General features: G+C 25.4%; 1 protein-coding gene across 1 annotated transcript; it reads right to left on the bottom strand.

Annotated features, from left to right (window-relative positions):
* Nucleotides 1-789: 789 nt before the first annotated feature.
* On the bottom strand, nucleotides 790-6913 carry LOC113560290 (transmembrane and coiled-coil domains protein 2). The gene is made up of 10 exons (XM_026966065.1): nucleotides 6646-6913; nucleotides 6271-6304; nucleotides 6076-6209; nucleotides 4741-4924; nucleotides 4520-4667; nucleotides 4098-4332; nucleotides 3998-4042; nucleotides 2434-2516; nucleotides 2209-2362; nucleotides 790-2039 (listed from the first exon to the last, which is right to left on the bottom strand). Exons 3-10 carry the CDS (start codon nucleotides 6180-6182, stop codon nucleotides 1373-1375), a joined length of 1623 nt encoding a protein of 540 aa, XP_026821866.1. The 5' UTR covers nucleotides 6183-6209; nucleotides 6271-6304; nucleotides 6646-6913; the 3' UTR covers nucleotides 790-1372.
* Nucleotides 6914-17070: the final 10157 nt, after the last annotated feature.

Below are 17070 nucleotides of genomic sequence, written 5' to 3' on the forward strand. Positions count from 1 at the left end.
ATGAAATTAAAAAATATATTGAATCATATTAAGTATACCTAAACTATCCAAACTACAATTTGTATCAAAAAAAAAATATTGAAGCAATAAAAGAAATTTTAATTAATTTAAACGAAAGGTAAAATACAGTAGAATCATGATAAATGTTCTCATCAAACGCCATTACTCAGTAATCCGGCATTTGTAATGACTGCCAGGTTCAATTTTATAATTATTTTTTAATGTATTGTTTGTCAATTAATTGATATATGATATAATTTAGTCTGCGGGTATTATTGTTGCTATTTTTACCAGTTAAATTTTCAATTTTAATGAAAATAAATAAATTACATTTGTTATTTTTACAATGGTCTGGCAGTATTAATGGTCCCCCTATATATCGGATTGTCAAGACTCTACTGTACAGAAATCTAGAAGATTTGATAGTTTTATAAAAACTTTATAACTTTTAAAATTATTTATGTAAGCTGGGCTATAGAAATAAAAGAATATGACTATATTTATAATACAAAAAAAATAAATTAAATTTTTAGATAAAAAAATAAAAACAAATTTTTAAAAATGGCCTATTAAATTATAACATATAAAGTCAAATTATGACTTTAAATTAAATACAGCAAAGTAGTGAGTACTTAAATATTTATAGCATATACATAAATATTTCAATATTAAGTTTGAAAAATATTGATAAAATGTATAAATCATAATTTACTTATTAGCTGTAATACTATTTGTTACACAATAAAAATGACTAAAAATTTAAATCGCAAAAGGCATAGATACTCTATATAATATGAAATATATAATTATTATACACAATTTATTTTATATACACAAATATCAATAATAATACAAATCACAAGACTTCCTAAATTACATCAATTCGTGGGGAAAGGGAGGAGGATCAAGCAAAATAATATTACATGTAATAGATATAAAAGTAAATAAAAAAATATGGTATAATAAAAAAATTATCATTATGACTTAACATAAATTTCAGTGCTACCATTTCGTTGTATTCACTATCACCGCGGGTGTCATTGAACCCTCAAATCCAATCAATTATAAAACAAGTTAAATAATATATTTTATGTATAAAAAAAAACAATTACATTAAATTATGGTTTTAATAACAACAATAGTCATGGCAGGTTGAGAAGGATAGAGTAAGTTAAATACTATTTAAATTGTCTATTAGTTTATAAAGAATAATATTACAATGTAAAGATGATATGCTCATTATTGTTTTTCTCTCTAATACTGTCACAATATTATTTTACAAACTGTCATGGTAATTGGCCTTAAATTGAGAAAATTATCACACCAGTTTACATAGATGTATATATCATTGTGAAAAAAAATAAAAAGGAAACTATTTAACGGATAACAGAGCTTGTTTGCCATGTTTAATGAGGTAATCACTCAGGCTAACACTGTCTGGCCATTGTTTTACTGCAATGAATAAACCAGCAACAACAGCAGTTGTGGTAATAATTCTTAAACGCGTTCTTAAAAATGGCATTAGAATACCAGCAAACGTGGCAACTAAAAGTAACACTACTTGGAGTACAGTGAGTAACACGTTTATTAATTTGACTACTAACGCACGAGCATTAGAATTATCTAATCCCTCTAATGTGACATATTGTTGGTGCTGTGCTTGCTGATGTTCCATTTTAGACATTTTTGTTTGACATGCTTCAAGCATTTCATGAATATCACGAAGTCTCTCTTCACTCTGGTACTGCACTTTTTCTTCCATATCTGTGATGGTTTGTTTAAGATTTTCCACTTCGTTCTGATGTAACTCAGTAAGATCATTTATTTGCTCTTCAAGCCGCTCAGTACGAAATCGTTCTTCCTGAAGTGAATGGTTTAGAGATGCAATATCTTTGGATACTAACTGTTTAATGTGATCCATTTTTGAGCGTAAATGATCTAATTCAGCCCAAACTGGTTCCAAAGAAGTAGTTGCTGATGCAGGAGGTGGAGGCGCCCCGGGACCTGTTCGTGGTGGAATTGATTCACTAGTCACAGAACTAGAAAACAGTATGTGATAATAATTAAATATTATATTTATAAGTTTATGACCAATTGTTATACAGTCAATATTATTCCAATATTTTTAAAATGAGACAAATATCCAAAAATATTGTATTTATTTTAATTGTGATCCAAATGAGTGAAAGTTAAAAACAAAATAATTACCTGCATTCTGAAGCACCATCTTCGCTACGTGATGCAGCAGCACCAGCAGTTGATACATGAAGTCCAACACCACCTGGCAAAGTAGCACTACCATGATGGTTACGACCACTCTGTTTATCACTATTATCTTCAGTTAGATCAGCTTCACTTGATCCTTAATTAAATAGTTTATAATTTAACATTCCTATAGCCAAAAGTTGTATAAAATAAAATTATAATATTTACTTGATATTGAATTGATATTGTCAGCACTACCAAACTTATTACGTATTAGATGAGCAAATTCTCGTGGTTTTGACATAACCGATCTAAATCATAAATATAACAACAATTAAAACCAAAGATTAATATTTTGATAATATTAAATAATTTTAAATTGATTGGCTGCTTAAAGACCAAAATAGGAGATCATTATAATATCAAAAATATTTTATTATTTTATACTGCCTGTTTACCTAAAATTATACAATATACTATTAATATTTGTAAAAAAATACACGATAAAAACTAAATAATTAAGAAAAATACTTTGTATGCATTATAGCTTTGTAATTTTTTACAAATTTTAATTAAATGAAATCTTTTAAATTCCACAAAAATTTTAAGATTCATGGAAAACCATTTTACAACAGAAACATGCTATTTTAGAAAGATAACTGTACAGCTTTAGATTCTGTTACGTTTAATTTGATATTATATTTTGACACTGACAATTAGTTCTATGTATGTTCAAACGTAAAAAGTTTAAATCAGATTTATTTTCAATGTATTAAAACTAAAATAAGACAAGTCCAAGCCATTACACTAAAATAAAAATTAGGAATTTAAATGTTTATAAAGGATAATCATATAAAATATACATAGAATAATTATCAATTTAAAATGTATCATACATACAATGTATTATTTATTTAAAATAAAATAATATTTTAATAATTATTTAAAATACAAAAATAAAATTAATAAAAAAAAATGTAAATGTTTACAAGTCTAAGTCTTTAATCTAACTAAAATTTTAATATTATAGAACAATTTTAATTCTTTAGCACCATCAATAAAGATAATTTTTTATTCAACAAATAAATTATAGTTAAAATATGTTGGTTATCTTGGTATTCTAATGTACTTTATGTTTTACTAATCTACAGACCTTGATAAAATAAATACTTTAATTGATTTATAATCCGTACATATTTAACGATAAATAACTATAGTAAGTTGTGATGGTGATTAATATACATTTATATACATCAACTATAAAATAAATATTTTAAATTAATTTTAGATTATTAACATAATAATTATTAGGGTTTTGATAATTGATTGGAAATATAATTTTTTTTTTAATCATATGAAGAATTTATTTATTGTCGAGATCCTAAATTACTTGTATCTATAATTAAAGAAAAATACTATGAACGAATAGTAATATTAGATTATGAATCGAAATAAAACATATACAAATTTCAAAATATTAAATTGTCTTCAAACATAATATTTTAATATTACCTACACTAATTAGTAATTACTTATCTAATAATTTTTAAACAAATAATTTTTTTCAATAATATAAACTAACAATTATTGAATCATGAGATAGTTAAAATTAAATTATAATAAATGTGTTTAAAATAAATGTTTCATTATTATCTCAACATTGTAATCTAGCTTAAATTTTGATCATATATTATATTAGAATTATGTTGGCCCCCAAGCAAAAAAACAAATGAAAACACAATTAATAAAAACTAAGAAAACTAATTTATTATGGTAAAAAATTTATATTTACCCAGATAAACCAGAAATTCCATCTCTTATATTACCGCCAACATGTCTAGAAAAAAAATTTATATTATAAATTATACATAGTGCCTATGCAAAATATTTACCTTAGGCCATGTCCAACATCTCTCAACATCTCTTTTGGTTGTTTTAAATGATGTGATGTTGTGAGCCCATGTGTTTCTAAGTCTTTTAATCGTTTATTGTAACCTTCAAGTTTTTTTTGTAATTGTGATATACCAACAGCGGATTTTTGATTTTTTTTTTCAAATATTGATTTAATACGAGCCAGTTGTTGTTTATCTGCATTTGATGCTAATTTTAAATACTCATTGACATTATCTACAAGAAAATATGTTTAAAATAAAATTAGTTATTATTATAAAACAAATATACTATAGTTTTGAAAATGCTTAAGTAAAACAACATTTTTTTATCATAACTTTTGAACTTTTATGTTTGATTGATAAGAACTATTCAAATATAAATTTATCAACAATAAGTATTAATCTTTATAATAATTTTATACCATCTCTTGCAGTTTGTTCACTTCGTATCAAATCTTTAGTACGCACAATTTTGGATCTGACATGATCCATAGCTGCTCTGGTCTTTGTACCATCGGAATCATCAGCAAGTTCAGCACCATTGTATCCACCATACGAATAAAATAAATCCTATAAATATAAAAATGTCATTCTTCTAATTTTATATAAGTAGCTAGTAGTAGTATTTATCTATTTTACATACACCATCATCTTCGTTGTTACCAGATGGGTTAGGTTCTTCGCTGGACGCATAACTTGATAAATTATCAGGTCTAATAAGTCCAGTATCTGCAGATCCTCCCCGTTCATGACGGACCACTCGAATACTTCCCGATGACCCCACAGGTGATTTACATCGGCTCATAGCAATTTCATCAGCCGAAAAACTAATTGAAAAGTTGTGGTTACATTTATAAATATATACTACCATTTTTTTCTGGGATTATAAATTTATAGATAGTAAAAATATATTTATATATTGCAAATTATAAGTACTTTATAATAAAGATACCTCATTAAAAATTAAAATAATAATTTATTAATAGTATTTATAAAATTTAGTAAAAATAGTTTTGAATTTTGCAGGAACAAAAAAAAAAATAGTTTAATATATTTTTATAATTAAAAAATAGGTTTAAAATAACTGTTTTTAATTTGTTTTGAAAATGCAATTATTAACATATTAAAAAAAAATATGTATATTTTAAATATTATATAAAAGTAAATAATAATTTATTATTGTTTATTTAATAAAATAAAAACTAGATATGTTAAAGCTAGGTTCATAGTCCATGCAAATTAATCATGTAAACTTGACACAGAATAATTTTTTAGACCATATTTAAATTATTTTAAATAAATTAACTTCAATATTGTATTTCGTTTACTCTGCAGACTTTTAACAATTACAATTAAATTAACATATTCATTTTAACCAAGGTAATTTAATGAATATTAAGGCTCCATTTAAAATTGTAATTATGATATTATACTTTAATTTATAAGTAATATTTATTTTGTGCAAAACTATTGATCGCAAAACAATCACTTAACACATTCAGCTCAATAGTTGAAATAACACTAGACGTTTACAACTGACTAACAATAGGTAAATAACGTGAATGGTAATCTAAAAAAACTATTGCACAAGATAACATGGGATCAAAGTTACTGGATAATGGTTATCATACCAATGGAATTTTTATTGAACAACAAACAGATAAGACATTATTTCATTAATAAAAAGGCAGCTGAAATGTTTTGTACAATATTTAGTATTAGATAAATTAGTTATCTATAATTTAAATTTAACTATTTTAAGACTGGCTAAAGTCCTTTATTATTTTATCACTTTTTTAATTTTTATTAGACTAGTACATACATGATTTGGGATTTTTAGCAATAAAAAGTGTTGTTTGTTTATGTTTAAAAATATATGTAGTATCAATTTGATAATGACAACAAGCAATAAAATTACTAAATTGTGTATTTTAAGATAAATTTTAGCAGTAAATATTTCTGGAAATTGTATACATACGTAGCAGCATTCCATGGTTTATTAGCCATTTTAGGCATTGGATTTTGTGAAGGAGAAAAACTCCGACTAGACTTTGATATTCTAATGTCAGGCGTCAATGCATCCATAAAAATTGTATTTCACTGTACTCATCTCTAAAAATGATAACAAAAATGAATTATTCAAGTACCTAAATAATATGATTCCAACACTTACATGCAATTTAATTTTTCCACGTACAAACTGGATCCTGTAACAAAAGCAGGAAATAACCTTGAGCTTTATTGCCTCGAGAATTCAATAAAAATAAAGAATCCCTACAAAACTAAATCAATGTCAAGTGCCAACAGGTGCAAAACATTATGCGAAACCAGGTATGGTACTCAGAGCTAAAGTGAATTTCTCAGATCGCGCGGATTTCTTTTCAGATCAATAGAGAGTGTTGGACCGAAACTAATCAATTGTTTCAACAACCGGTTGACCTTAAAAAGAAAACCGCGACGTCTAATGCTACTGTCACTAGATCGAAACAGATTGCCATTTGAATTGCAATGCCCGACAGAACACGGACGAGAACGTTTTTCTACTCACTCAGACGTCATGATTGCATGACTATATACATTATAATTGCCAGACTAACGCCAGCATTTCGACATAGGTCCTTGCAACGATAGGTTAGGGGTAGACGGTGAAGCATCCATGGCTGGAAAACAATAAAACAACCCCAATTGGAGAGGATCTTGTATGTTTTTATTGTTTATTCGTTGTTTATTTGTTTGTAGCAAAAAAAATCGTCGGACAACGAGCAGCAGTACCCAATACCTATCGCGAAACGACAACACACAAAAGGCTGAATTTCGCGTCAGATAAGTAATCACGAACAGATGATCGTCTCGCGGACAGTGGGCGGCGACGAGACGTCCGATGGCCCAGCGCCATCTGTCTGCACGTGGGGCGTACCGTTGTACCGTAGAATGATGTACCGTGTTCTCGCTGTAGAAAAATTTGAATAACAATAACAATATAGTATAGTTTAGCAGGAAACTGTGTCGTGTGAACGCATAAAACCGTGAACGACGTGAACTATATTATATAGAGTATATCACAATGATCTGACTCATTCAAATGTATTTTTAAAATAAAATTGTCATTTTGTCATATCTTTATGACGCATCGTATTGATTACTGAAGTCAGGCCATCATTCATCAGGGTCGAATTTAGAGATGAGCAATAATACATTTTTCGTTGCGGAGATTTTAAATGAACGGTAAATACCTATTTACTGTCTTGGAAAATATGTTGTCAAATCACTCAAATTAAATAAAACTAAATCTTATTTTTATGAAAAGTATTTAAATAAAGAGTCAATGCCTAAAAAGAACAAATCTAGCTTAATATTTTTATTTTTTACTTCATCATTCTAAGAACTTGATTTTATTTAGTTTTTTTTTTTTGTGAAAATAATATTATTAATAATATACCTGACTCAAAAACCAATGATTTCTACAATTTTTTTTCACACGTTTTTATTGTGTTATGGATTTCTGAAAAAAAAAAACAGCAAATTGAGGCTTTAAGGAGGTGCTCAACTATATTTATACCAAACAAAAATATATCATTTGTATTGTAAATTATTATTTTTATTAATACTTGCACACTGCGCGTAACAATAAAGAGTCTAAAATATACCTAATGTAAGCAATATTGACGTCAATAAGAAATGAGTAATGAGTTAGTAGTGGACTGTAGAGTTTAGAGTACTAATGACTGAGTAGTCAAAGCGAATTATTTTAAATTAAATAAATAATGTGTCTGTTTATTTTTTATATTGGGAGGCTCAAGTTTGTCACTCAAGGCCCAAGGGCTATACAATTCTAAACATAAATGTATATGTAATAGTTGTAATACTGTAATTCACTAACAGTAACGCGGTCATTTAATAAAAACATAGAAGAATAATTGATAAAAAGCCAGCCCGTAATAAGTATATAGGTACATATTATTATATTTGTATTTCGTGGGTGGCGTGACAAAATAAGCTATTCGGTGTTATGTACATCGCCATATCGGAGTAATAATATAACTAACTACACACGAATCATTAAAGATTTATAGCAAGCGAATATAAAACTGGATAATAACGGCAGTAGGTACCTATATATATAAATATTAAGATAATGAAAATTCAGTCAGCGGAGATTGGAGAATGACATTTAATTACATTTATTATTATTATTTCGTTATTCGGCGGATCTACGTATTTATGGGCGCGTAAAAGAAGAGAAAACAATTTTGCTAATGCTTATTTTAAATTGTAACTTATATAGCTTATAGCGATAATACGGAATTATTCAATTATTGTAATGTCGCGATGTCATGAAGTCATCGTGGTATAGTGTGGTGAACCGAAAAATGAACCACCGCCAACGTCCGATGGGAAAGAGGATGCGGTTTCTCGGGTTGTCTGCGCCAGACGAGATTCCCTCTATAATTTTATATTCGAATAACCATCGTACTTAAGGGTCGTAGTATTATTGATACAACTACGACTGCTGCACGCATACATTGTTTAAATTAATATTGTATACCTATTATACGGGCTAACGAATATAATATATACTATATTAGCCTGCACTCTGCAGTGACTAAATAATTAGGTTATAACAATATTGCAGTAATAATAAGGAAAGTCTTATTAAGGTTAGTTTCAATAAGGCTTATTTAACCTTATATTTTTAAGTTTTTAATTTTAATTCTTATTGTTTAATATTAAAACTTATTTATTGAGTATTTTATGTCTTAATGTTTTAAGTATTAGCAGATATATATTATATGGTAATATGGTATCTATACATAGGTATAACTGTTACGATTTTAAGTCGTTAAAATTTAGGTTTTAGGAATTCAAACAATTATTCAATATTTTTTACTATCGTAAAATGTTTAAAATAATGAGCCAATATAAACCCGGTCTGCAACATCATGTGTTTTCTAACGGTTTTATGGAATAACTGTAGTTAATAAGTCAATTATATAGTTTATGTAGGTATATAGACGTAATCAACAGCATTGTGATCTATCACGACGTGAATTTAAATCGTTCAAAACTCCTTTTTGTCTTTTCTAGAATTTTTTGCAGAAAACAAAAAAAAACAAAATTGTATGGTAAGTTCCTTCATTAAATATTTATTGTTTTTGTTTGTTTAACCCACGAGGCCACAAATATATATTATACTACCTATTATATGATTTGAGTAAATTCCTAATACCGTGATGTATAGTAAGATATTACAAATCATATATGCCCATTGCCCATTGTATAAACAATAAAGGTTGTAATAAGTGGCGGATTCAAGGGAAGCGAGGGACTCGACCCACCCCCTCATATTATGTTTGTTAGTCTTAAGGCTTAGCATCAAATCCTAAATATTGTGTTTAAAAATTATATGATATCATATATAGTAATATGAAAAATGTTTCCCCTCCCACAAAAAAAAAAGTATCCTAGATCCACCACTGGCTGTAATAGTTGTATATATTTTTAGGTTTAAGTTTATGTTAATATTTAGTTTATGAACATTATAAACTATTCATATTTAATTAAAAAAATGTTGTAAACGTCTTGGCAAAGTTGGCAATACATATCACGTTTTTGAAGAAAAGAAATTCAATATGAAACAATTTTCTTATTTCCATTTTTATTCGAAATGTTATACACTAAGTCAATGAAATAATTTAAAAAAGCTGGTCTTAATGACTGGATTAATTTAATGAGATTAATTAATACATTATTTACAAATAATTGTTTGAATTGTATAATTGTATATTTGACATTTGTTAATATCTTAACTTACAATAAGTGCCTGTTATATATTTTGTTAGCATTATTTTCTTAAAAACTTGATCATAAGGACTTGATATAGGTACTCGCTAGTAGTCGCCACTCGGTACTCCGTACCAAAAGTAAATGCTAATATTTGGTATTGATAATTAACACAATACGTATAACTTATAATGATTATATATATGCAAACATTTAAATATATAATTATTGAGTTAAAAAAAATCATGTCTTAATAATTATATTTTAATTTTAAAAAGTATTACAAGATTGTGAATTATGTTGATATAGTTGATACACGGACACAGGTACCTACAGTAGACTCTAGTATTCTACTAGAGTAAAATTATAAAAGAATAAGTCAAACGTTTTTCTTCCAGACTTGTTGTTAATAAAATATTAAAATTTTTTGAATTTGCTTTCTTTGAGAAATTACGTTTTCAATTTTATTTTTATTTTATATGTATATATACACTATGTATATTTTGTAGGGAATGTTAATACAGCTCAACAATAAATAAAAATAAAACTTAGTTATTGGAAGTTATTAAAAAAATAAATAAAAATGTTTTCGAATTTTTGTTATATTAATTAATAATTATTTTCCTAGAAAAGTTGTCTCAATCTCATTATCTTGATACTTGAATTTTTTTTTATTTATTCTTCTTTACTTTTGAGATTATATTGATATTCTAATCTACGCATTTATTATACCTACTTCAGGACTTTTTGACATAAACTTTAGGTAGATATAGCCTATATTATTTATATACACAGAATAAATATTATAATATTAATATTGGCACTAGGTACCTATAGTCTTTTTCATTAATATTTGATATTACCTATATAATGTTATTTATACATTAGAATGTATTAATGAGGTCATAGATAATATTGTTCACTTAAATAATTATTGTGTAATAAAAGTTATAAACTATAAACATTTAAAATATTTTTTGAACAATAATAAAAATTGAACTGACTTATTAACCTCACTTTTTAGTCTTCATCATATGCTATTTACTATTACTATTTACATAATATATATGAAGTAGCTGGTATACCGTATTACCGTATGCCTATATAGAATTACCTATTGCAGTATATTTGTTACATTGAAACCTCGAAAAAAAAACTGAAATTTGAAAAATCGGTAATATTGATCAAAGAAAAATTTAAAACTATGCTTTTATTTTTATCCAGAATTGTTATATCATTTTATCATTATTGTACAAGAAATTTATTATGTTTATTATTATTATATATATTTAATGTTGACCAGTGTTCTTATAGAGACACTTTCAAAAAATTAAAACCTTAAAATGTGTTTCAATTTTCCCAGCCTCCAGGGTCTACACGATCATATTACTTGTTACTTGTAACACAAATTGTAAGAAAAAAAATAATACATCCATAGATATATTAACTCTATAATATTAGTAATGTTATCTAAATAATGTTAATAATGACTAATGAGTAATTACTATAACGGCAAGTTGATGACATTTTTTTGTTCTCGGACGTTGGGAATATATAAACTATAAATGTATAATTCTAATATTTTTCCCAAAAAATTAAAATTATGTTTAATTTTAATTTTAAAATTTTATAATTAATATCTGTAAACTGGACCAAGCAATTAAAATGTGATAAAATAGTCGATTTAGTTTGTCTGGGCACCTCCTTTGAATCGTATTTGAAACCTGGTGTAATATACTACTTTAGAGTATACGTATACCTATAACAGATAGTTGTGAAAACGTGATATTCATGAATCATGATTCATGGCCATTAAATGTATCTAATGTCAGTTATAAACCTAAATAAGTATAAGATACTTAGATTTTACATATGCATCCTTATAATATGAAATTTCTCTAATTTCTAATGCATTTTAACTTTAATCATTCTGTAGAGTAGGTACACAATAATTGGCTAAAGTACGAAAAAATAATTATAAAAACTATGTTTTCACTTTATCCAATTAGTAAGGCTAATGTTTCATTAGCTAATTTTGAACTTTATTCGTAACATTTATAATATTACGTTACTATGTAGAATGTAACTCATCTATTTGGTAAATACAATCATACTGCAAATTCAATAATGTCAAATAGACGAGTCACACACTGTAACTGACGACTGTATAGTGCAATATTAAAAATGAAAACAAAATATTTTGGTTAATGGTTATAAAAATTAGTAGGACGTTTTCATTATTTTTCAGTATGACATCAGTACATATCACGTCTTCATTTTTATTTATATATGTGACCTTAAATCTATATACCTACTCACACCTGACCTGCTATCAGTGCTATCATTCAAATCAATAGACTAAAATAAATTAAAATACAATAATTCCAAATATGATAAATAATCTAATAAACATAATAATTATAATATGCTAATAATATACTTTATTTACTAAAAAATAAAACAATGCGTTATTTAAATTTTTAAATTAGAATAATATAGGTAATGACATTGATTAAACTTTAAAATGTATATTGTATTAAAATAATAAATATTTTTGTTTTGAGTAACTTTTTATCAGTGAACATCCTATTCTTATAATAGTTACTATTAATAAATTATAAAATAATATAAATAATGTAATAAATTACTAATGACGTATTAATGTATTTGTTTAAGACGTCAATTAAGTAGTAAGCACACCTAAATAGTTGAATATATATTTTAAAAATCTAGGTATAAAAATAAAAGAATGCTCAGAGCCTATAGGGATTAACAATTGTTAACGAGATAAATCAAAAAATGAATCTGAACTGATCTTAATTTAGCTATAAATTACCAATAAATCTTTAATTTTAGATTTTGAGTAAAACGATAAGTACATCGATTATTGGTTTTACAAGGTGTTTTTTTTTTTAAACAATTTTTTATTCGTCATGAAGTTTAGCAATTTTATAATAAAGATGTAAAAACTAAAAAGTAAAGCTGTTTCAATTTTCAATTTTAAGGTTAATTTCTGATAGCAATTTTGGTTAAGTATTGATACTTGGTACTAATAATATTGTGGAGGGTCAAAATTAGTCAATAATTTTCAGAATTTATCTGATCTTCAAAAAAAAAAAAATGTACCTAAAGAAAATAGGATTTTTGGCAAAATCGCTTTTATTATTTTGTTGTAATTAAAAATTTAGTAACCATAATCATTTTTGCATAATAGGTATATTTAATAGTTATACTATTAATAGCCAATAGGATACCTACACCGAATTCTTTGATACCTACTTGAGATTGTTAAACTACTATACCTTTTATTCATAAGTTTATAACAGTATTTAATATCGCATCAAACGAATTGTGTTCCAAGATAACAAGATCCCTTTTTCATACGAATTGCGTCTTAATGTATTTAACAACTACAGTTCTATACTAATTGCATCCGATGTAAATACATTATTTTAATAAATTATTATTAAATAATTATTTTTTTGTATTATATATAAACAAACGACATTTTCGAATTTTCTTAATTTTTTTCGATTTATTTATGATAAAAATTTCTTTTTTATTAGTCAAAAACTTTAAAACTTTATTGTAAGATTCCTCATAAGTTTTTCTTATAATTTTACAGTACTTCTAACTATGTATTATTTTTATAGTTATAAAAAGTGATTAAGTTAGGTGTTACCGGATACCTAATACCTGTATAGGCATCTAATTCTCTTTAAAAAGTAAAAATAAAATTTAAATTAATTAATAGATGTTAGGTAGCTAGGTTATTCGTGTGTGAACCTAATCTAGCCCATACAAATTGAAAACGAAGCAAAAATATACCCCGAAGTTAGGATTATGTGTGCAAAATTCAGTTTGGTTCATTAGTTTCCATTCTATAAGTCCAATACAAACGTAGTACAATCATTTTTATATATGTACCATGTACCCCGATAAGAATATAATAATGCATTAGTAATATATAAATATATAATAATCATCATTATTTTTATTTAATAATTTATTTATTTACATACCTACAATATATAGGTATATAAACTTTATTTAGTAAAATAATAATACATAGTATATATACCACATCAGTAAAGTAGGTCATTACCAACTTATTAATAATTGAATGAATCCATTATCCATTAAAAATAGTGACCTATATTATTCAATTTCAGGCTTCAAAGGATTGTAATTTTATTACATATGAAATAGCTAAATCTATTGTCTAATAGAGTAATAGTGTATATTATCTATATATTACTATCATAGAATGTTAAAAAGAAATTCTTGTCATCAATCTATCGGTTTATATAGCCAGATAAAGTGTAAGATAGCATTATGTATAAATTATTGACTATATAATAATATGTAGTATATCAAAATCTACATGAAATTGATTTTATTCAACTCTAACATTAATGTATTAATCGTAATGAGCACATTCCACTATGGGATAACAGAAAAATTAATTTTGGTTATGCTATATAGTAATTATTAATTCCAATTGCTGTCACTTTTGAACCATGCTATACGCTTATCTCATGACTTCTCGTCATGTGGTGCTCTGATATTTCAGTCTGCGGGTCTCTCCTATTATATATTTCGGCCCCTCGATAATATGGTGTATAATAAGTAATGACTATTGACTGTATGAGTCATTGCTGGCCCCTTTAAATATAGAGTAGGTAGGTATATAATAAAGCTAAATGTAAGTACTAAGTACTAAGTACAGTAAAAAAATTAAAGTTAACAAAAGCAGGCACATATCTATTAATATATATATATATTTATATTTTAACTGCTAATTTATTTTTATTTTTAAAGAATATTTTCAATCTATGCTACAACGTATAATAAACAAATTAAAAAATACAAAAAATAAATACACAATAATGTGATACACACGATTAGGGAGGCCATCCGGTGATAGAACCTAATGTTAGTTTAAATTAATATTATATTACAAACATAATATTGAAATTTTAAAATTGATGGCTACCTATAAACTCGTAAAGATAAAAAAAAGGAGGTAAGTACCATATAAAATAATACAAAAATAATTACAATTATAAATTATAGGTATTCTATGTACTGTGTACCTACGTCCTACATAATATTATAATATATCAATATCCATGTGGCCATAATATTTTAATTTCCAATATTTTATTGTATTTTGATTTGATTAACGTAGTATATATACCTTTATATTTGACATTTGTACACACACACACACACATATATATATATATATATATATATATATATATATAAACATTATAAACTATATTATGTAGATAATAATTATTATATCAACGTATGTTATATTATATTTTACTTGATAATATCATTTATTCATAAATATCAAATCAGATCATCCATTTCAATAAATATAAAGTGAATTTAAAACAATCATAACTTTTAGGCTTTATAGCTTAATACCTAAGTAATAGCACTCATTTACCTCTGTTTTGAATTTTGAAGGCTTTCCCTACTTTCTTGAAAACAGACGTGTAGGTAATAACAATAAATAATAACTAATATAAAAATAATATACTTCAATGTGTTACGAATTATGAAATAAAAATATTGTAAATAATAAAAACGAAAATATTTTATATATGTATTATGTATAGACGTATAGTGTGTATATATATTTTACTTCACTTATTTTATTATTCTTTAACAAGTATATGTTGAAAAATATGATAAGCAGTAGAAAAAAATCAATATGGTATATAGGTGCATACTGCATAGCATCATTAGCATCCACAGGACACAATTAGTCTTTGAATTACGCCTATGATACCCATAATGGTCCAAAGTCCCGTTATCTCCGTATTAATACGTGTGAAAAGAAAAAAAACCTATACACGAAAAAAATATAAAGTAATATTTTTACCGTTGAATATTGAAATCAAAGTTAATAGTTAGATATAATAACTTATGAAAAACATGATTTGCATAATGAGCCTCGAGTTCCGACGAACAATTGTGAGCAATAAATATAAGACATGTTATTTAAGTGGTATTATACTTAAAAGTCCAACAAAAAAAAGTCCTTCGGAATAAAAATCCGGTAAAAATTTATTTTTAAAAATTATATTAATATATTTATATATATATTAATGAACACTAATTCGATTTACAATAATAATTAATGAAATAAGAATAAACATTTACAAATATTTTCTTACCTATAAATTATAATATTGTATTTACGATTATAGATTTTTTTAAAAATTATTTACATTTTTACATACATAAATAAAACAAAATATTCAAAAAACAGCATAATTATTACAAAATACGATTTTTGTTAATTTATGAATTCTTTTAAATATCCCAAAAATATAATAATAATAAAATATCTATAAAATAAATATGCTTTACATTTATTTTCAATGTGAAATTGGAACTTATGTTTCGTTTACTTATAATAACAAATCTAGTTGGAATTTACACAATAATAATACAATAAGAAATAAAAATATTAAGTACATACATTATGATATAAAAGTCCACGAATAAAAATTATTGAAAATACTATAAGGATTTTACAGACACAGATGACAGATAAGCAGATGACACAGACTAAGCGTTTGCCAAAATAACCAAATTATTATCCAGAGAATTCACTTTTAAAATTAAAAAAAGATAAGTAAAGATACCTAATGTGTGTAATAAATTTATAATTTACGACTTTCGAATTAAAGTGATAATCTGTAGTCAATATTAATATATATTATCTAACATAATATAAATATGGTTAGTCCTTAGACCTAAGTAAATATTATTAGGTGACTTAACTTAATAACTATTCAATTTGGGACTTTTATTCCATCGGACTTTTTTACTCCGGACATTTGTTTGGGGATCCTGTATTGGTATATCTCACATATTATAAAATACAGTGTAAATGTGTAATTATTATGAATTCACATTTCACACATTCTATTATTTCTTCAACTCACAGTCACAGCTTACAGGATTTTTAACAAGAAAACATTGTTTCAAAACATCTTTAACGTTTAAAACAATTTTTGAAGGTCTTTTTTTTTTAATCAAACTTATATTGTTTGACCGGTTTTTTTTATTTTCACAAATATGGTCACCATAATCTACCAAATATCTAATCCAAAATTATTGTTTTTTTTTTTAATTTTGTCGCAATTAACCAGCGTGATTACAAATT

The sequence above is a fragment of the Rhopalosiphum maidis genome, chromosome 1 (assembly GCF_003676215.2).
Source record: "Rhopalosiphum maidis isolate BTI-1 chromosome 1, ASM367621v3, whole genome shotgun sequence".
NCBI classification, from domain to species: domain Eukaryota; kingdom Metazoa; phylum Arthropoda; class Insecta; order Hemiptera; family Aphididae; genus Rhopalosiphum; species Rhopalosiphum maidis.